Here is a 17,672-nt window from a genome sequence, read left to right as displayed (position 1 = left end):
AGTGGGAAAGTTGGCTGGGAAGGAAATAGTGATATCTCCCAATTGATAAGCACAAGGTAATCAGGTGGGACACAGTCCCTGACCCACACAGTCTTAATCCCCATTTTACAGTTGAGGTAGCTGAGGCACAGAGAAGCCAAGTGACTTGTCCAAGGTCACATGGCAGACATGTGGCGGAGCTGGGATTGGAACCCACATCCTCTGACTTCCAGACCCGTGCCTGTTCCACTAAGCCACGCTGATCTCTGGAGAGTGGCAGAGGAAGGGAGAGAAGATTAACGCCAATGGCAGTGTTGATATAAACTTTGGTGAGGATGTTGAAAGCACTATTTTTTTTGTTTGGTATCTGGTAAGGGCTCACTATGCGCTATGCACAGTACTGAGTGCTGGGATAGACACAGACTAATCAATTTGGACACAGTCCAAGTCCCACATGGGGCTCACAGTCTTAATCGCCATTTTACAGGTGAGGTAACTGAGGCACAGAGAAGTCAAGTGACTTGCCCAAGGTCACACAGCAAGCAGGTGGCAGAGCCGGAATTAGAACCCAGGTCCTTCTGACTCCCAGGCCTGGACTCTATCCACTAAGCCACACTGGTTAAAATAAAGTTTGTGGATGATCTGTGAATTTTAATTACCTTATGCTAACTTTGACTCTCAGGTCTCCAAATATCCTAGAGTTGGCTAAATCTGGAGCACCGGAAATATAAATGACAAAGAGGGCTCTCTCTGAGTCTGGAGAGATGTGCAGATGCAGGAATATTTAGAACCATTGACTCTAAAAATGTGCACTGATTGGATTCCCGAAACTCAAATTCAGAAAACAGTTCGAGTTCCATCATACAAATACTAAGTAGATCATGAGTCCTGGAGACAGGCATAATTGAATTTTCATAAAATGCAAAGCAAAGTTTGCTAACTCTATGCAAACACAAACACATTTGCCAGTAAGGTTACATTAATTCTTCCCATGCATACTATATTCCGACAAACATAATGAAACTGACTTAGGTAATAAAGTTCTAGGAGTCAACATTTCTGGGCTAATTCTGATACGTGAAATGGCAGGATAACAATCTGAGGGAAAAAAAAAAATCACAGAATCAGAAAGGAACTGGGAATGACCACCTCATCCATACCCGTGGTAAATAAATCATCCTGCGTGATGGTGTCAAGCAATCAATAACACCTACTGAGCTCTTACTCTGGGCACAGCACTGTTGAGAAGCAGCGTGGCTCAGTGGAAAGAGCACGGGTTTAGGAGTCAGAGGTCATGGGTTCTAATCCCGGCTCCGCCACCTGTCAGCTGTGTGACTTTGGGCAAGCCTCTTAACTTCTCGGTGCCTCAGTGACCTCATCTGTAAAATGGGGATTAAGACTGAGAGCCTCACGTGGGACAATCTGATTACCCTGCATCTACCCCAGCGCTTAGAACAGTGCTCGGCACATAGTAAACGCTTAACAAATACCAACATTATTATTATTACTAAGCACTTGGAGAGAGTTCATCAGAGTGTTAACAGATATGATACCTGCTCTCGAGGAGTTTATGGTCTAACGCAAGAGATAGGCACTAAAATAAAAATAGGTAGGGGAAAGAAACTGAGTTAAAAGATCTGTGCATAAGTACTACGGGGGTAGTAGGAAGCGAGTAATCAACTGCCCCAGAAATCCTGACGATTCTTTTGGGGTGTGATATAATCAATTAATCGATCAATTGCATTTATTGAGCACTTAACGGTATGCAGAGCACCGTATGAAGCACTTGGGAGAGCACAATATAACAGAGTTGGTAGACACGATCCCTGCCCACAACAAGCTTGCAGTCTAGAGGGGGAGACAGACATGGAAATAAATAAATAAATTACAGATAGGTACATAAGTGCCGCGGGGCTGAGGGAGGGGTAAACAAAGGGTGCAGATCCAGTGCAAGGGCGATGCAGAAGGGCGAGGGAGAAAAGGAAAACGAGCACTTAGTCAGGGAAGGCCTCTTCGAGCAGATGGGTTTTTAATAAAGCTTCGAAGGTGGGGAGAGTGATGGTCCGTCGGATATGAAGAGGGAGTTCATTCCAGGCCAGAGGCAGGACGTGGGCAAGGGGTCGGCGGTGAGACGGACGAGATGGGGGTACACCGAGTAGGCTGGCATCAGAGAAGCCAAACGTGTGGGCTGGACTGTACTAGGAAATCGGGGAGGTGAGGCAGGACGGGGTAAGGTGATAGAGTGCTTCAGAGCCAATGATAAAGAGTTTTCGTTTGATGAGAAGGGGGATGGACAACCTCTGGAAGTACTTGAAGAGTGGGGAAACGTGAACTGAACGGTTTGGTAGAATAACGAACTGGGCAGAAGAGCGACGTATGGACTGGAGTGGGGAGGAGACAGGTACTCTCCGCCCTTCAAAGCCTACTGAAGGCACATCTCCTCCAAGAGGCCTCCCCAGACTGAGTCCCACTTTTCCTCAACCCCACTCCCTTCTGAGTCACTCCCTTTGCTCTTCCTCCCTCCCAACCCCACAGCACTTAGGTTACATACCTGTAATTTTATTTATTTGTATTGATGTCCGTCTCCCACCCCTCTAGATTCCAAACTCATTGTGGGCAGGGACTGTGACTGTTTATCGTCCTACCGTATTCTCCCAAGGGCTCGGCACAGTGCTCCGCACGCAATAAACACTCAGTAAATACGATTGAGTGAATGTCCGAATGAGGCAGGGAGGTCACCAAGGAGGTTGAGACAGTAATTAAGGCGAGTGCTTGGATTAAAGGGTAGCAGTTTGGATGGAGAGGTGGGGAGATGAATGATTAAGCAGGGAAGGCCTCCTAGAAGAGACATGATTTGAGAAAGGCTTTGAAGATGGGAGAAACCAGTGGTCTACCAGATATGAAGAGAATGTCCATTCTTTCCTTGAAGTTTTCAAAGGAGACTGATCCAGTGTATATTTAAACGTCGATAATCACTGAGTTCTTCATTATGCCCAACCAAAATTTCACGGGTGTTAATTTACAGTCATTTCCGTATGTTCAGAGCCCTGTGGGCACAGTGAACAACTGGTTGGCTTCCAACTCATAAAACCCTTTCGTATTCTTAAAGGTTGATATTGAGTCTCATTAGGCTTCTCTGCTCTAAATTAAACAACCCCAATTTAACCTTTCCCTAGAAAACTTACTTTCGATTCCTTTAATCATTTTTGCCACTCTTTCGGATGGCCCTCTCTAGCCTCTCCATAGACTTTCTAAAGTTCGGTGTTCGAAACAGAACAACTGAAAAGTCCAGCAGAAGTATTACTTGCCAACTCTGTAATCTCCCAAGCGCTGTACTATGTACACGACAAACGCTCAATAAATGCCACTGACTGTTAATCCAGCTCCATATTCTGTCTCCTTCATGGATACCAAAACACTCTTGGAGAAATGATGTGATCACTGCCCAGGTTTTCATCCTCCCGGTTCTGGATGTGACATCCGATATTCCTTACATTTCCCTCCAACATCCCATCTCACCCATTAATAATGCATTAGGGAGCGTTCATCCATTAATGCATCTAAAACCTTCTTTATCCTATTGATGTTTCCTCACTGCAGCTGCTCCCGCTCGCTCTCGCACCCTTCCAACACCGCTGAGAAAACATCCGTGCTAACTGCCGCTTTCCCTCCCGCCACCGAGGGTCCTTGCTCCCGGCTTACTCCGTGTGCGCCGGGAAGGGAACACAAGCTGCTCTCGGGGGGCACTCATGGCATGAGGTCTCCACAAATCCCCAGGAAGGCTGGAGGCTGTGGGTGTGCCCCAAACTCCGAGCCCCAGGGAGCTTGAAATTCTGCTCCTCTAGTCTCAGCACCCTACTAATTCTGTTTTTCTTCTATGTATTTGTCTGTGCTGTGTTTTAATGTTTAATAAGAAGAATTGTGGTATTTGTTAAGCGTTTACTATGTGCCAGGCACTGTGCTAAGCGCCGAGGCGGATACGAGAGAAGCGGGTTGAACACAGTCCCTGTCCCACGTGGGGCTCACAGTTTCAATCCCCATTTTATGGATGAGGCAATTGAGGCCCAGAGAAGTCAACAGACCCGCCCAAGGTAACACAGCAGACAAGTGACGGAGCCAGGATTAGAACCCACAAACTTCTTGACTCCCAGGCCCGTGCTCTACCCACTTCGTCATCATCATGTCTGATGTGCCTGTCTCCAATCTCTTCTCCCCACTTATATTCCTAGGTGGTAATAATAATAATAATAATATGTTGGTATTTGTTAAGCGCTTACTATGTGCAGAGCACTGTTCTAACCGCTGGGGGAGCTACAGGGTCATCAGGTTGTCCCACTTGAGGCTCACAATTAATCCCCATTTTACAGATGAGGTAACTGAGGCACAGAGAAGTTAAGTGACTTGCCCACAGTCACACAGCTGACAAGTGGCAGAGGCAGGATTTGAACCCACGTCCTCTGACTCCCAAGCCCAGGCTCTTTCCACTGAGCCACGCTGCTTCCCAAGTTGCTTCCTAAGCCCCCCCGAGGGAGGGGGACAATGAATAATTCCCACCTGTGTCTTCTCCCCCCGCACTTACTACGGTGTACACAGTAATCGATCACCCAATCAATCGATGATGATTATTAAGCGACTACTGTGTGGAGAGCACTGCCCCTAAGTGCTTCGGAGAGCACTGTACAGCACTATCAGTGGCTATGTATTAAGCACTTACTATGTGCAGAGCACTGTACGAGGCACTTGGGAGAGTACAAGTCAGCAGACAGGTTTCTTTCCCACAAAGAACTTCCTATCACCTAGAAAGAACTTAACAAATACCATTAAAAAACAAAACAAAAGGTGAGCGAGGAAGAGTTGAGGTTATACAGAGAAAGTGGGTAGTTGAAGATAGCTTCCCCAAGGGAGTGTCCGGAGATTGAGAAGAGAAGCAGATCTGGAAATTGATCCAGGAGGGACCCCACAGTTAGGGAATGGTGGGAGGTAGAGGAATAGATGGAGAAAGATTCCAAAGCAGAAAGGGGAAAAGGAAGAAAGGATGGCCATGTTCTAACAGCACTGGTATACATTTTACTATATTATTATTTCATTTGCGGACATAATATATCAATTTCATGAGACTCTAACCTAAACTTAAGTAAGACAAATTCAACCTAAAAAGCGTAAAAGATAAATACTTGAAAAGGATGGATTAAGGCTCATTCACAGAACCACACATACCTGCTAAATTTCCGATTTTCTTCTTTCCAAGGTAGAAAGTTACGTAGTGCCTCGAGGGAAAATTTGACTATGTTTCTGTACACCTGGTCCATGTAGCAAGAAGTTCATAAATAGGTGAAATCAACCTTTACTGTATAAGAATTTGATTTTCTTTGATTTGGGGGGTTCTTTAATTAAGAGTCTGATGGGCTTTTTTGTAGAGCTGATCTTAACATCAGAAACCTGTTGCAATCTTTCTAGGTGGGCCTGCACAATGCATCCCTATCCCCTGGGATAATAGTAATATGGCAAAACGCTCACTTGTCTAGAAGGCAGAACCCTGCCCTTCATTCCCAACAAATTAAATTCAGGACCTGAGGTTTGTTTGAAGCCAAACAGCTGCTAGGAAAATCCTCAACTAGCTTTTGCCAATGTTTTCCGTGTGTACTAGAGCCGGAAGAGAATGGAGGTGATCCAAGATCCGTGGAAATACACATGCCTTGGTATTAGACTGTTGGGCCAAGAGGCAAGGCGGGTCCACCCCATGATCCAGCTCATAATCTAATCTCCCCAGCTCCTCCGTCCCCTGGCTCTGCCCCTCCACTCTTTTCCTTCTCGAAGGGCCGGAGCCGGTCAGAAGCACAATGTCACTGAACTTACTGAATCTCGATCAGAAATAATCCAAGAAAAGAAAGTCGTTACTCTCCTGTCTGAACCCACCCATTCAGTTTGACATGCAGCTTTAATCTAATTTAAAATGAACCCCGATTCCCTTTCTTTCATGGCCACAGTAGGATTCCAACTCATGGGTAGCTAATAATAATGCTATTAATTGTGGCATTTGTTGTGTGCCAGGCACTGTACTAAGCGCTGGGGTGGATACTCGTGGGCAGGGAATGTGTCTACAGAACTGTTGATTGTACTTTCCCAAACACTTAGTACATTGCCCTGCACACAGTAAGCGCTCAATAAATACCAGTGATCGATCGATCGATCGTCTCTTGGGGAAAAAAGGAAAGTGAGCAAGGATTTCCTAGACTGAGGGGCCCGATGTGATCTTCGTTATATCTGTTGGTCGCTTCTTTTAAAAGGAGAGATGGTGTGGGAAGCTGTGAGGTAGATGATGCAAGAAATTCTTCCTGGTGTTAACAGTTTGCCCTTTTGTCTCTGGATTAGCATAAAAATCCCTACTATCAAAGGGCCTTCAGGATAATTAAGGGAGAGAGAGAGAGTGAAGAAGTTTGCCCAAGGCTCAAAACTTTTTATATATCCATTGGCTATCTGTGGGAATGGGACCTGTCCCTGCTGCCTTTTACAAAAGGGAGAGGGAGGAGTGAAGTCACTCAGGAAAGCACTGTTCCATTCTTCCCCATCCACTACTGCGGCTCACCACTTCTGGTCGCCACCCACCTTCACTGCCCGGGTCAAGGGGCCCGGCCGAATTTGGCACCGATCAGGTTTTTTTAAAACTCAATTTAATTGAAGATGGCTTCAGACAGAACAAATCTCCAAGAACGGAAAGGAATGATTGAATCGGGCAACGGCATCATTGGTAGATTCTGACCATTCTCCCCCTCTAGTCTTAAGCTAGCTCGTGGTGGGCAAGGAAGATGTCTGCCCAACTACGTTGCAGTGTAATCTTCCAAGCCCTTACTACAGCGCTCTGCACACAGTAAGCGTTCAATAAACACCACTGGTGACGGTGATTGCCCAGGGCCTGGAGACCACCCATCAGAGAGACGGCCATTCGGACTCGGAAGACTGTACGCTTTAATTCTTCCTTTGCCGAGGCGTGTATCGTGTAGAGATCTGTGCTTTCGATGATGAAGGAAACACATAGAAAACTAAATCGTCTTTGGAAAGTTCTGGGACGGTGCCTCATTTTTCACTGTCAAATCTGAACTCTTCCATTAGAGTACTAAATTCTATACAAGCTAGAAAGCAGATTCTGAAAATTTAATGTATCTTGGATCTAGTCAGGCTCTAAACAAATCCCGAAGGAGTCTCTGTTCTCTTAGTCTATTCTATCCAAGTAATCAAGAATTATTTTAGTTTGAAAGGACAGTGCGGTCTGCGGTGTGCTTTTCCATAGTTGGCAAAGTTTGTTATTTTTTCGAAATACCTTCTGAGCTAACCGAAAATAACATTTCTGTCCTAACAAGCCTCTCTTTTTGAAGCACTGGCCTTTGCCTTGAGCAGAACTGAAATTTGTATGGCTTTTTTTTTTTAAATCATCCCAAACAGGCAGCATTTGGAGAATAGGATTAAATGGTCAGGTCGACGAAACGCATTAAAAAGGATACCTAAGGTTTCCCCTCCCACCAATTCCCTGTTAATGCAGATGATTTCCAAAATAATAATAATTAATAATTATAATTATGGTGTTTGTTAAGGGTTGACTCGGTGCCAGGCACTGTACTAAGCGCTAGGGTGGATACAAGCAAATCAGGTTGGACACAGTCCCTATCCCACGTGGGGCTCACACCCTCGATCCCCATTTTACAGACAAGGTAACTGAGGCACAGAGAAGTTAAGTGACTTGTCCGAGGTCCCACAGTGGATAAGTGGAGGAGCCGGGATTAGAATCCAGGAACTTCTGACTCCCCGGACTGTGCTCTACTCACTATGCTATGCTGCTTCCTTGAATTTAAAAACATTTTAAATAAAAAACACAACCCTTCCTTCCCCATCACACTGTTATTTTCTGGAAACATACTGGGCATCAGAAACATCAGAGAGTCCTTTCCGTGGGAATCTTGGGAGGGGATGAGCATCCCAACAGAGTGTGAAGGGCAAAGGGAAAGGGAAGAGTCTTCAAGGACATCCACTGTTGGGGGGTGGGTGGGGGCAGGGAGAAGAAAATGAGTTGGTGAAAGGGGATGAAAAGGATCGGCCAGAGGAGAGGACGTGTCAGTAAAGCTCAGAAATATGTAGATTTTAATGTTTTGAGATTGGGGGGAAAAAGGGAGCAGGGCAGCTCTACTCTTTATATCCACCCCAACATCTCCACCATCTTAGAGAACGGGCAAAGATGAACACGGTGTTCCAGTCAGACACGGGCTGGTTGAGTTGCTTACAAGCGTATAGTGCAGTGCTCTGCACACAGTAAGCGCTCAATAAATACGACCGAACGAACGACTGGGTCTCTAGCCTCTCCTGTGGCAGGCTGCAAATGTGAGACTGTGTACCTTCTTTGCTAGGAAATGAATTAGGGAGGAAGTGGTTGTTCACTGCAGAAAACACGGTACCTGAATTCAGTAGCTGCTGCTCCATGACTCCACAGCCCAGCACCTCTATCCATTTTCCTTGGAAGTTGATCTCCATCTCAAAGGAAGGATGAGTGAAGGGAAAGTAGCAGTCCACCCATCTAATCTCCAGTCCTGAAACAAATGTGTGAAACAAACAAACAAATACTGAGTGTTACAGGGCTACCACCCTTGCTACGATCAAAGTTGCCCTTCAGCTAATGGCACCAATTACTGTATTCCTGAAGAAAATGAAGAGCAAACAAACTAATTTGTAACACTTTAGTAGGAGGCGATAAATCTCGAATCTTGGGAAAAAATGGTCAAGTCTCTTCTAATATGAAAAACGCTTTATGCAATTCAAGGCTTCTCTGAAACTAAATCAATCGTCAAATTCCCGAACGACCACTTGGAATAGGAGGAAAATGAGCGGAGATCATGGGGAAGCAGGTAATTCTCTCTAAGCGGAAGTGACTAACAGCTACTCATAGATGGAAGGAGATCTTTTTTTTCCCCACTTTGCTGTCTTTATTTTTAGCACTCTCTAGTGACCTGAAGGTCTCCCTTCATTCCAGTTCCTGAATAAATAATAAACTGAACTTTTTAGAAATGAAAAACTTATTGGAATAGCTAAGTGTAGAGCATATTCCAAATCACCAACCCCGCCTTCTACCCTCCAAAGAAAATTAAAATCAAAAGAGTGGTAGCTCTTCAATCAATCATATTTATTGAACGTTTACTGTGTGCAGAGCTCTTGCGAGAGTCCGACGCAACAATACAAGCAACATGCTACCTGCCCAGAACGGGCTTCTCGTAAGATGGCAGAGGGACTTGAAGAATGTTTGGATCGCCTCAGCCATGCCAGAAGCAGAGGGCTGGGAAGACCATCATCTGATGGGCTCCGAATTCACACGACGCAACAACAGCATCCATCAAAATCCATCACCAAACCCCCAAGACAGCGGAGAGCATCCAAACTGCGACTAAGCTGATCGGTCGGTCAATCGATCAATCATCCAATCGCACTGATTGAGCGCTTACCGTGTGCGGAGCACTATACGGCGTAGCGGACGGTCAGAAGGTCATGGGTTCTAATCCCATCTCCTCCACTTGTCCGCTGCGTGACCTTGGGGAAGTCACTTCACTTCTCTGTGCCTCGGTTCCCTCATCTGTCAAACGGGGATTGAGACTGGACGTAGGATGGGGACTGTGTCCTCCCCGATTTGCTTGTGTCCACCCCGGCGCTTAGTACAGTGCCTGGCACATAATCAGAGCTTAACAAATGCCACAATTATTATTATTACTAAGCGCTTGGGAGAATTCACAATACACAGACACATTCCCCGCCCACAAGTTTCCAATCTAGAGGATCCAAGCTGATCCAAGCTTTCCACCATGATTACCCCAACAGCCTCCTCGCTGACTTCCCTGCCTCCTGTCTCTTACCACTCCAGTCCACGGCCCCCAATTCCTCAAGAACCTCCAGCGGCTGTCCATCAAAGAGAAGGTCCTTTAAAGCACTCGAATGGCTCTCCCCCTCCTACCTGCTGATTTCTTACTACAACCCAGCCTGCACAATTCACTCCTGTAATGAAACCTACTCTTTGTACCTCCATCTCATCTGTCTTGCTGCCGACCCCTTGCCCACATCCTCCCTCTGGCCTGATCTCCCTCTCCCTTCTTATATGACAGGCCATCACTCTCCCCGGCTTCAAAGGCTTATTGAAATCACCTCTCCTCTGAGAGGCCTGGCCTGACAGTCGTCATTTCTGTAACTTTCTCTCCATCCTGTGTCACCTACGCACTTGGATCTGTTCCCTTTAATGATAAGAATAATAACTGTGATATTTATTAAGTACTTACTATGTGCCAGTCACTGTAATAAACGCTGGGGTGGATACAAACGAATCGGGTTGGACACAGTCCCTGTCCCACGTGGGGCTCACAGTCTCAATCCCCATTTGACAGACAAGATGACTGAGGCACAGAGAAGTAGAGTGACTTGCCCAAGGTCACACGGCAGACAAGTGGCAGAGCTGGGATCAGAAGCCAGGACTCTCAGGTCCGTGCTCTATCAATTATGCCATGCTGCCCGCCCTCAGCCCCAGAGCACGATGTACATACCCGTAATTTATTTTAATATCTCTCTCCCCCTCTATATTGCAAGCGCCTGGTGGACAGGGACCATGTCTACCAATTCTGTTGTATCACAGTTTCCCAAGTGCTTAGCTCAGTGCTCAGCATCTCAGTGCTCAGCATACAGTAGGCACTCAATAAATAACATTCACTGATTGACTGACTACCACATCAGCCTCCCCACTGATCTCTCTGCCTCCAGCCTCTCCCCGCTCCTGTCCACACTTCACTCTGCTGACTGGATCGTCTTTCTAAACCACACCAGTCCCCATCTTCCCCCTCTTCCAAACACCATCCTACGGCCAGAAATCCCTGACCTTTGGCTTGAAAGTATTCAATCAGCTCTCTCTTGCCTATTTAGAGGAGCAGAATGGCCTAGCGGCAAGAGCAGGGGCTTGGGCGTCGGAGGTCGTGGGTTCAAATCCCGGTTTTGCCACTTGTCTGCTGTGTGACCTTGGGCAAGTCACTTCACTTCTCTGTGCCTCAGTTCCCTCAGCTGTAAAATGGGGATTGAGACGGTGAGCCCCACGTGGCACAATCTCATTACCTTGCATTTACCCCAGCGCTTCGACCAGTGCTTGGCACATAGTAAGCGCTTAACAAATACCATAATTATTATTACTTCCAACCCTCTTCCCCCATGACAATCCGGCTCACACTCTTCATTCCTCTCAAGCCAGTCTTTTCACAGTGCGTCGTTCTCAACTCTCCCACTACCAATCTCTTACTCAAGCCTTCCCCACTTTCTGGAACTACCACCTCATCACAGACAACAGGTCACGGCTCTCTCAATCTTCCAAGCTACTTTGAGATCACTTTTCCCCCAAGAGACCTTCCTTGAATATTCTCTAATCACCCCAGCTTTTATCCCCTAGCTGCCATCTTAGGCCTTTCCACCTACCTAAGCACTCATATTACCACAGCCTCCATAACGATGATGTACATATCTAACATATTGTATTTCTCCCTCTAACGTAACTGCTTTTATATATCTCATATATAGTTAAGATATATATATATATAAACTGCTTTTCTTCCCTGCTAGACTAAAGTCTTTTGGGGAGGGATCACGTCTGCTCACTCTTTTGACTCCTCTAAGTGCTTAGTCTAGTGTGCTGCACACAGAAGGCAGTCAGTAAATGTTACTAAAGATGTCATGTAGATGCTGATGATGATGAGTGAACCCGGGGTGCTCAATAAACACTGTGGCTCTAATTTACAGGAGTGTTGAGGCCAGGATAAAGTCCGCAAATGCTACGGATGGATGTTGGTCCGATGTGACAGGTGTTGTGAATCAGTCGGGGAGGATTTCATTCATTCATTCAATTGTATTTACTGAGCGCTTCCTGCGTGCAGAGCACAGTACTAAGCTCTTGGAAAGTACAACTGGGCAACAGATAGAGACTATCCCTACCCAACAATGGGCTCACGGTCTAGAAGGGGGAGACAGACAACAAAACAAGTAGACAGGCGTCAATAGTATCAAAATAAACAGAATTATAGATATATATATGTAATAGAATTATAGATATATACACTTATCTTCTCTGTGCCTCAGTTACCTCATTTGTAAAATGGGGATTAAGGCTGTGAGCCCTATGTGGGACAGGGATTGTGCCCAACCTGAATAACTCGTGTTTCCCTCAGCGCTTAGGACAGCACCTGACATATAGGAAACGCTTAACAAATACCATAACACAAAAACAAAACAAAAAAAATCAAGGTGTGAGACCCTGAATACGTCCTTCATATTAAATTTTTCCCCTAGGCATCACTTCATTCTCCCCAGTTCAACACCCGTTTATCAACCCCCTATCGGGCATTTCCTCGAAACTGCCATGCTACTACTACTACTACTACTAATAATTGTGGTATTTTTTAAGAACTTACTATGTGCTAAGCATTGTACTGAGTTCTGGGGTAGATACAAGATAGTCACGTCAGACAGAGGGGTTCACACTCCAAGGGGGAGGGAGAGAGCAGGTATTCAATCCCCAATTTACAGATATGGACCGTGAGGCACAGAGAATATAAGTAACTCATTTTAGGTCACTCAGTCAACAAGTGGCAGGGTCAGGATTAGAACTCAGGACTCCTGTCTCCCAGCCCTGCGCTCCTTCCTACCAAGGTCTGGCTTTTAAAATACACCCAGTCTACGCTCCTTCCTCAGCGCTCATTTATCGAAACAGTCCCGGAGACAGCCTCTGTCCTTCAGCACTGGGATAGATACAAGGCAATCAGGTTGGACACAGTCCCTGTCCCACATGGGGTTCACAGTCTCAATCTCCATTTTACAGATGAGGTAACTGAGGCATAGTGAAGTGACTCGCCCGAGGTCACACAGCAGACAAGTGGCAGAGCCAGGATTAGAACCCATGGGTTAAGGGACCAAACAATGTGCCAATTGTGGGGCCATAATTCCTTCCTGCTTCCTTCTCTCCTTTGCAAACCAAAAAGACTCTTTGCTGGGTAATACTGCCTTTACGCTGAGTAAAGACCAGGAGAAGGTACTTCTGGAGGTGGGGGGGGGGGATTCCAGAAACATTCATTTGGGAGGAGTGGGCTGATTTGAATTCCACAGCCTTTCCCCCAGAAAAACTGAGGAGTCATTGAGTTTACAGCTTTAGGTTCCCTAACACCTTGGTAGGTAAGGACGTCCTCCCATCTGGTTTGTCTGAGCCCTTGAGGATGTGACTGCATACTTCTAAGTGGATTAAATTCCTACTGCTATAAATCTAACATTACACACTGTGTTTTCCTCATTACAGAGAGTAATAAAAACCTCCAGTGAGGGCTTCGAAGCCCACATTGCAAGATCTTACGGCCAGTTCTGCCACAGTTATCCTCTCCTATAAGTCACACTTTAAGAAAAACAAAAAAGAGAGGAATTATTTTTAAAACCCGCCTGACGATCGCATAACGGGGCCCAAGAATGTTAGTCTTTCTGTTGCTGTCGCTGTTGTTAGGAAGGTTGGTTCGTCTCAGCCCTGTTAAGGCCGTTACAGTGGGATCTATGTTGACAAGAATCCCTTTGATTAGGTTTTCGATCTTAAGCTGACAAGGACCATGTCTGCACAGGGCAAGTTCTTTTCTGCCGAGGCAAGTCTAAAGTTAAGCCTCAAGCTAACGGCACCGGGGACCATCCCGTGCAGACAATACTAATGCAGCAGAGCCTGGTGTCATTTAGTCTTACCTCCAAGCCTGACCGGGAAAGCCTGCTGTCACCAAGTCAGACTACGAAAAGTCTCCCGAGTCCTGGCAAGTTGGCGAGGAAGAAATGAAGAAAACAGAGCTGCAGAATCTGTCAACCGGGCGTTGGCTGGGGGTGGGAGGTTGAGGGTTTTTTTGCTTTTTTTAAGCCCTCAATAAACACCATTAAAGAAAAAGTGCTTCAGAAACACCAGCTGATCAGGCTGGACACAGTCCCTGTCCCACATAGGGTGCTTAGTCTAAGCCAGAGGGAGGAGGATCTAATCCCCATTTTCCAGGTGAGGTAACTGAGGCAGAGAAGAGTGAAGCGACTCGCCCAAGGATGCACAGCAGACAAGTGGCAGAGCCGGGATTAGAACCCAGGTCCTCTGGCTCCCAGACCTGGGCTCTACCCACTAGTTACAACAAAGTTTGGGAACCAGAAGGTCTTGGGCCGCCGAGGCCTAGGGAAGGTGATTCGGGCTCTTGGCCCTATGTTCCCCAGCCTTTGTCTCCAGCCCCAACTGGAGGGGATGCCGGACAGGCGGATGCGTTCTCAGACCCACACCGTATAAGAAGTTCCACAGTTGGGTCAAGTGATTTTTGTCTCACCCTCGTTCAAATTTTAATGCCGATACGTACACTGTAAGACGGTATTTTTGACAGCCCTGAATAGATTATAGCCCATTTCCACTTAACATTATCACTTAGTATAGAGAACGCTGTCATTTTAGTGCAGATATTGTGCTTTGTGATGAACAGGATATGAAAGATGACGCTTGGAAAAATATATACTGTATTTACATGTGTTCAGAGTAATATCTAATAAAAAATCATCCATTATTCATTGCTATTTCATCCTGCAACTATGTTTACTGACTTTTTAATCACTGTTTTTGATATGCTTATATTGTGTTGGAGGAGATTTTGTATCTTAGGAAGACATTACTGCACTTCAATTTATTTCCTAGAGGAAAAGTCAGGGAAATAGGTCCATCATCATAATAATAATAATGATAATAATAATGGCATTTGTTAAGTGCTTACTAGGTGCCAGGCACTGTACTAAGCGCTAGGGTGGATACAAGCAAACCGGGTTGGACACAGTCCCTGTCCCATCTATATTAAAAGAGAGAAAAGACACGGTGGGCCAGTGGAAGCTTGAAGGGGCTGGAAGACAAGGGCGGGGACCGAGTTCACCATGGGGAAAGTGGGGTGACAGGGAGAGGGGACAACCCTGGACCTTCCTCAGGAAAGAGGTTGTTTCCTTTGTGCTTTACCCAACAGTGGGAAGCAAAGTGACCTAGCGGAGAGAACACGGATCTGGAAGTCAGAGGACCTGGGTTTTAATCCCAGCTCCACCACTTGTCTGCTGTGTGACTTGGGGCAAGCCACTTAACTTCTCTAGGCCTCAGTTACCTCATCTGTAAAATGGGGATTAAAATTGTGAGCCCCACGTGGAACAACCTGATGGCCTTGTATCCACCCCAGCACTCAGAACAGTGCTTGGCACATAGTAAGCGCTTAACAAATACCATAATTATTAATTATTATTATTTCATTTCTCCATGTCTCAGTTACCTCATCTGTAAAATGGGGATTAAGACTGTGAGCCCCATGTGAGACAGGGACTGTGACCAACCTGATTAGCTTGTATCTTTCCCAGATCTTAGTACAGTCTGACGCATAGGAAGGGCTTAACAAATAACTTAAAAAAAACCAAAACAGGGCAGTAAAGGTCACTACACTGATGGGCAACCGTCTCATGCTCTTTCCCTCCTCTGCCTAATACGAATGTCATATTCCCTCAGTCGCTTGGTTGAAGGAACGGCCTGGATGGAAAAGACAAAGGATGAGGCAGAAGAGGATGAAAACAGGGTTCACATTTCCCCCGTTGCCCTGCGGCCGATTACACTGCCATTCGGTATACGGCTCAAGCCAGTGAGGTCCGGTAGCATGATAAATCATCTAACATTGAACTTAACTAGTTGAATTCTGTAGGACAGCCAGGTCCCAGGACAAACCAGAGGACAAACCCCTTGCAAAATTGACTGGAACCCCTCGGTGGTGGGGGAGGGAGAGGAGGCTGGCTCCTCTCCTGGGTGCACAGCCAGATAAAGGCAAAGATAAAGAGGTTCATGTCCTAAGACATTTATTTCTCTTCACTTAAGCTTTATCTGGTATGAAAGGGAATTGATGGCTAGTTAACTGGGAGGTTGTCTTAGACAGAACCCTATTTTCATCCATTTCCCTAAGCAAAGCTCTCAAGGAAGGTCAAAGCTTATTGTGGGCAGGGAACATGCCTATCCGTGGCTCAGTGGAAAGAGGACGGGCTTTGGAGTCAGAGGTCATGAGTTCGAATCCCAGCTCTGCCACTTGTCAGCTGTGTGACTGTGGGCAAGTCACTTCACTTCTCTGTGCCTCAGTGACCTCATCTGGAAAATGGGGATTAAGACTGTGAGCCCCACGTGGGACAACCTGATTCCCCTGTGTCTATCCCAGCGCTTAGAACAGTGCTCTGCACACAGTAAGCGCTTAACAAATACCAACATTATTATCGACTCGGTTATATTGTTCTCTCCCAAGCGCTCAGTACAGTGTTCTGCACACAGTAAACATTCAGTCAATACAATTGATTGACAGATCATCCACTGGACAATAGCAGTGTAAACGTCAGCGCCTTTAAATAATACCTTCTGAGCCTTAAATTTAGTATTTTCTGCTGCGGTCCTTTTCCAGTTCTTAGTACTAATTAAATTACAATTTTGATGGTACCTTTTTTGTTATTCTGGCCCAGCTGGGGTTGCTGGGGTCTTCCCAGGACTTTCCACTACATCCTGATGGGAGTTTTTAATCCCTTACTTTTCTTGGATAATTGGGTTTTTTGTTAAGTGCTTACTATGAGCCAAGCACTCTACTAAGAGCAGGGGTAAATACGAGATAACCAGATCCCACATGGGGCCCACAGTCTAAGTAGGAGGGAAAACAGGCATTTAATCCCCATTTTGCAGGCACAAAGAGATTAAGTGTCTTGCCCAAGGTCACGCAGCAGGCAAGTGGTAGAACCCAGGTCCTCTGACTACCGGGCCGACGCTCTTCCCGCCGGGCCATGCTACATCTCTAGTATCGGTGGAGATGGATAATCTCAGTAGTCAGGAATTTTAAGTCTAGTTCGGGGATATTCGGCGAACTTCAATCTCATGGGGGAAAAGCCCTGTCAGAGTCTAATAACCTCAGGAACCTGACTAGAGCTGTCGATGACAGCTTGTCAATTATGAGATCTGCAGGTGACAAGAAAAGAGGGCATTAGACGGGCCCCAAGCTAATAGCCGGCTTAGTTTCCCAGGGCTCTGAGAAGGGGAGGCAGGAGAGGATCAAAGGAGCCGGGCGACTCCAGAGGCTGCCAGGAAGGAGGGAAGACGGAGGGTGACAGATGAAGAGGTCAAAGTGAAGTGCGGACACCAAGTCACGGCCCAGTGCGTGGCTGTGGTTTTTCCATTTGGGAATGAGAAAGGAATTAAGTGATCACAGACGAAATTGCTTCCCAACTTTTGGGTCGGCGGGCTGAAACATTTATTTACTGGAGGGGCAGGAGGAGTGCTGACTGGAGTGAGGGGTCCAACTCGGGGCTCATTCTTCCTTGGGGGTTTCTGATGGCCTTCTGATTAAACCCCAACTCACTCCCTTGGAAGAGAGCCAAGCTGCCAGGTTCCTGTTGGCCCAGATATTTCTGGGCTCAGGGCTGGGTGAGGCCTGGGTTCGATTTTTCGAAATACCTTTCCCCTTTTCGGGCGAGCTTCAGGGTCGGCCAGAAGTGTGACCCTCGCCCACTCCCCCGCCCACATCCATCCCCCGGGCACCTCCCGGCTCGGTTTCGGGACAGAATGACTGACTGACTGACAAATGCCTCCCATGCAGTTTGGGGAA

At 46.4% G+C, this 17,672-nt stretch overlaps 1 protein-coding gene across 1 annotated transcript in view; it reads right to left on the bottom strand.

Moving 5' to 3' along the window:
* FARS2 (phenylalanyl-tRNA synthetase 2, mitochondrial) overlaps positions 1 to 17,672 on the bottom strand; it is a 281,243-nt gene that overhangs the window by 228,410 nt on the left and 35,161 nt on the right. Inside the window, exon 5 of the mRNA XM_029053621.2 lies at positions 8,424 to 8,555. Coding sequence (XP_028909454.1) covers positions 8,424 to 8,555 — 132 coding nt within the window. The remainder of the gene's footprint in view (positions 1 to 8,423; positions 8,556 to 17,672) is intronic.

Source organism: Ornithorhynchus anatinus, chromosome X3, assembly GCF_004115215.2.
Source record: "Ornithorhynchus anatinus isolate Pmale09 chromosome X3, mOrnAna1.pri.v4, whole genome shotgun sequence".
Classification (NCBI taxonomy): domain Eukaryota; kingdom Metazoa; phylum Chordata; class Mammalia; order Monotremata; family Ornithorhynchidae; genus Ornithorhynchus; species Ornithorhynchus anatinus.
The sequence above is the reverse complement of the archived record's forward strand: the minus strand, read 5'-3'. Positions and strand labels throughout refer to the sequence as shown.